Here is a 4,849-nt window from a genome sequence, read left to right as displayed (position 1 = left end):
TAACAGACTGAGCTCGGGCGGGATTCTTACATGTATATATAGTCTAGGAACTTAGTGGGGGAAGGTTCAGAGTCGAAGGTTCAAATTCCCCTTTCTAACAAGATTATATCTGAGAAATATTTTTTGTGGGAGTTATGGAAGTTGGAAGAAAAGACGAAAATCAGGTTTTTCTAGAGAAGGGATTGACCGATTTCGATGAACAAAAAATATGTTATGGGTCTCAATAGTCGAACATAGTTTAAAAAAATCTTAAACCTTGAGCGTACTCCCTGCGCTTCACACGGCACAGCGGCCACTACCGTTCTGTGGTCACCACCTTAAAAACTAGCTCTCAATTCGAGTTCAAACCTAAAAATGGAAAATGTGATTTTAAACAAAATTTAAAAAAATATTAAGGGATATGAAATTTTTTTATCTGCAATTTTTTATCTGAAATCTTCAAAAATAATTTTGAACTTCCCTAAGAATCTTATGAAAATTATATTTACATATAACTTTAAAAACAAACTGTTAATAATTATTTTCCTGTTCTCAAATTCTAATTTTATCACGAATTTAAGTGTTTAAAAGATTTTAACTAGTGCATTATAAAAAAGAGTGTATTATCAAACTAGTGTGAAAACAGTAGTGTATTATGAAAAAAAGATTGGAAAAAAGTATCATTATTTAATCAAAATAGCAGGGTGAGCTAGACGTATTAAAAAAATTTTATCAAATAAATAGTTATTCAAAATTGTTATTATTTATTAAAGATGCTTTCCCCGAAATCAATTGATCGATTGATGATATTAGTGTATTATAAAAAAAAAGATTGAAAAAAGTATCATTAATCAAAATGGAAGTGTAACCTGGACTTTTAAAAAAACTTTTACCAAATAAATAATGATTTAAAATTGTTATTTTGTAATAAAAATTATATGTTTCCCGAAATCGATTTATTGATTGATAATGCAAGCGAATTGTAAAAATAATTGACAAGAAAAATGTTTAATTAATCAAAATATAAGGTTAACCTAGAATTATTTAAAAACTCGGATTGAATAAATAGTTATGTAGAATTTTTAATTTGCATTAAGAATGTTGGTCCCGAAATTGAAATCGATTGACGAATCGAGGATGCTAGTATATTATAAAAAAGAATTGGCAAAAAGGGTCATTAATTAATTAAAATAGCAAGGTAACTTGAAATTATTTGAAAACGCTAATTGAATAAATAGTCATTTAAATTTGTTAATTTGTATTAAGAATTATGTTTCCCCTGAAATTGCAATCGAGTTGATCAGTTGATGATGCTATTGTATTATAAAAGAATCGCACAAAGAATGGTTGATTAATCAAAATATAAGGGTAACTTGGACTAATTGAAAAACTTTCACCAAATAGTTATTTTTTTATTAAGAGTTATTTTTTCCTCGAATTGAAATCAATTGATCGATTAATAATGAATGATTAATAGTGTATTATACAAAAAAAATTGGCAAAAAGAATGATTAATTAATGAAAATGGAAGTCTAACCTGGACTTATTAAAAAAGTTTTACCAAATACTTAGTTATTTATCATTTTTTTGTATTAAAAATAATGCTTCACCCGAAATCGACAGATCGATTTATTAGACTAGTATAAAAAATAGTTGTCAAAAAATTTCTATAATTAATAAAAATAGAAGGGTAACTTGGACTTATTAAACGTTCTCCAAATAAATAGTTACTTAAAATTGTTATTTTGAATTGAAAATTATTTTTTTCTCAAAATTGAAATCGATTGATTGATTGCTCATGTTCGTGTATTATAAACAATGGCAAAAAGTATCATTAAATAATTAAAATGGAAGTGTAATCTGGACTTATAAAAAATGTATTAAATAAATAGTTATTTAAATTGTTATTTTTTTTTAAAAAGTTATGTTGTTCCCGTAATCGAAATCGGCGATTGTTCGATTGATGATGCTGGTGTATTATAAAAAAGAATTGATACAAATAATCATTATTTAAATAAAATGTAGGTACAACCTGGACTTATTTAAAAACTTTTACCCTATAAATAGTTATTTAAAATTGTTTTTTGCATTAAAAATGATTTTATTCTGGAAATTGAAATCGATTGATCGATTGATGATGCTAGTGTATCATATAAAAGAATTGACAAAAAGATAATTAATTAATCAAAATATCACGGTATCCTGGACTTATTTAAAAACTTTGACCAATGAAACTATTTTTACTGATATATCATAAAAATAAATTTGAAAAATTATAAATTAGAATTATAAATATTATTTCATGTGATCTGATTTTAGATTTTCAACAAAAATTGGCACAAGATTCACTTTGGAGTATTTTATCAAAGTGTCGTTCTTTACATTGACTGCAAGAAAGTTGCAACTAAAGGAATAAATTTACGTGGATTTATCGATGTCAGCGGAAATATTGCGCTGGCGAAAATATTTAAAGGCAATGCAACGGTGCCAGTGAGCTAAAAAAAATTTTAATTTACAACTATAAATAATGTTTAAACATTTTTTTAAAATTATAAATATATTAATTTACCCATTTTTTTATAGATTGATTTGCAGTGGATGGTACTAAATTGCGATCCCACTCGACCTGAAAGAGAAACTTGTGAGGAAATTCCAGTAAGTATCTTAATTAGTAGTTGAAATTAATTTAATAATGACTTTGCAATTTTTTCAGGGCAATAATGCTGGATCAGTGCAAAAAAATGTTCAGCAATGCAATAATATTTGTCCTTTAATTTTTAACAGTACACTCGTGAGTATATTAGGGAAAAAAATTTTTTAATATTAAATAATGGATTTCAAAATTTTGATTAAAATTCATCAAACATGAGACAAATTCTAAAATGTTTTTATTTTATTTAGGCAAATTCGCAAATTTCGAGAAAAGGATATAATATTAAAATCGGTAGGTATTTTAAAAATTATTTAAAATAGATATAAAAAATTCAATTATAGACTTTAGCTGTGAAAAAATTCATCTCTATTTCCGCTGGGATTCGAACCCGGGTCTACAAATTGCCGTTTGGGTTCGAATCCCAGCAGACCTAGAGAGGATTTTTTTCAAATCTAAAGACTAACCATTTTTTTTATTATTATTAGATCAAAAACCGTTATTTCTTCGATTAAAAAAAATTAATCGACTTCAGTTATTACTTGAAATGATCATGATGAAAACATATAAAAGACAGTTTTATATTCAATTTGGGAAATACAATTAAATTTTTTATAGGACTTCCTGGACTGAAAGGCGAGAAGGGAGATTCGGTAAATATAAATAATAAATAAAAACGGTCAATATAATTACATTTTTTATTTAATTTATTATAAAGGCGATATTGGAATGCCGGTAGAAGTAATATTTTTAAAAAATCATATCAATCAAATAAATATCGTTTTATAAAAAAATTAAAATTTTTAATAATTTTCAGGGACCAGTGGGTCCACCAGGTCCATCTTGCAAAGTGTGTTATCCAAATCTAAATTATTCTCACGTGGATAAAAAAATGGATTCAAAAGGAGATTTTTATTTGAGGGGACAAGGTGGATCAGTGAGTTTATTTATAAACAATTTTAAATAGAAAAATTTAATTTAAAATCCTTCTTTTCATTATTTATTAATTTTGTATAAATTATAATTAGAATATTATTATTATTAATGTTATTATTATTATTTAAATGTTCAAATCAATTCATTCACTTTGTTCAAAATGTTCCAAATTACATAACTTTAAAATGTAAATTTTGGAAATTGAATAATTAGTTATTTCATACTTTCAAAATTTAGAAGTTTTCAAGTGTGAATCTTCAAAATAGTAGAGCTTTGAATGGTATTTTTTTAAAAAAAGATTTAAACTTTTTTTAATTACAATTAAAAATTATGCAAGTTTCAAGTTTTTAAATTATTAATTTTGTTATTTTAATATATTAAAATCGAAGAAAATCGAGAATCTTCTGTGAGATTTTTATCGGTAGGGTTAGTATATTTTTAATTACAAGTTCATGTTTAAGCTATTATTTGTTAATAATATACACATTAACATTAAGTAATATTTCTATGAAGCATGGAATTTGTTATTAAAGTCCATTGCTGGTGGAAAATGCGATAACAACTTTTGCAATTTTGAGGTTAGGAATTAATTTTAGAATACAAAAGCGAACTGCTGGACGCAGAATTAGATAGTTTTGGCCACTTTGATGTAAATCTTCCGTATATATCTACAAAAATCTATCAAATACTATTTTTTGCTATGAAAGGTTACGAAAATGTACTATAAAACATTAAGAAAATTAAGCTTTTACTGAAATTTTTCTTACAAATTACACAAAGATTTCATTCAAATTTATGAAGTGTTTGGTGAAAAAACAGAAACTATTTTAATTAGGATTAAAATAAAAAATAGCTTTTTATGTTTTCATCCTACGTCTTTTTGATAAATTTGTTTACTGCGAGCAGTTCGTTCTTGAATTGCAAAATGTAATACTAACCTCAAAATCTCAATAAGTTGCTACCGTATTTTTTATCGGCAATGAAATTTTATAACAAATTCCATGCATCACAGGAATAATACTTAATGTTTATATTGAATGCAAATAATAACTAAAACATTAACTTATAACTGAAAATACACCAATGTTACACTAACTTTAATTAATATCAGAAAAGTACCATTAACCTCTTTGCACTTGATCTTCACAACAAAACAGCTGTATAAAAGGGGGAGGGTCGGTCAGGCCGGTTTTTGGCCTAATTTATTTTTGGACCAAAAAATCTGAAAAAATCATGGTAGTATCTTATAAGTATCCCGAGTCGATTGCACGCTAAACGGACTAC

At 25.7% G+C, this 4,849-nt stretch overlaps 1 protein-coding gene across 1 annotated transcript in view; it reads left to right on the top strand.

The window, feature by feature from the left end:
• The window catches only part of LOC117181651 (collagen alpha-1(IX) chain-like), a 187,678-nt gene that overhangs the window by 139,941 nt on the left and 42,888 nt on the right, over positions 1–4,849 (top strand). Inside the window, exons 6-11 of the mRNA XM_033374552.1 lie at positions 2,299–2,469; positions 2,563–2,634; positions 2,693–2,770; positions 2,881–2,923; positions 3,248–3,282; positions 3,447–3,566. Of these exons, the coding sequence (XP_033230443.1) occupies positions 2,299–2,469; positions 2,563–2,634; positions 2,693–2,770; positions 2,881–2,923; positions 3,248–3,282; positions 3,447–3,566 (519 nt within the window). The remainder of the gene's footprint in view (positions 1–2,298; positions 2,470–2,562; positions 2,635–2,692; positions 2,771–2,880; positions 2,924–3,247; positions 3,283–3,446; positions 3,567–4,849) is intronic.

This window comes from Belonocnema kinseyi, chromosome 1 (assembly GCF_010883055.1).
Source record: "Belonocnema kinseyi isolate 2016_QV_RU_SX_M_011 chromosome 1, B_treatae_v1, whole genome shotgun sequence".
Lineage (NCBI taxonomy): Eukaryota > Metazoa > Arthropoda > Insecta > Hymenoptera > Cynipidae > Belonocnema > Belonocnema kinseyi.
This window is presented reverse-complemented; position numbering and strand designations above follow the sequence as displayed.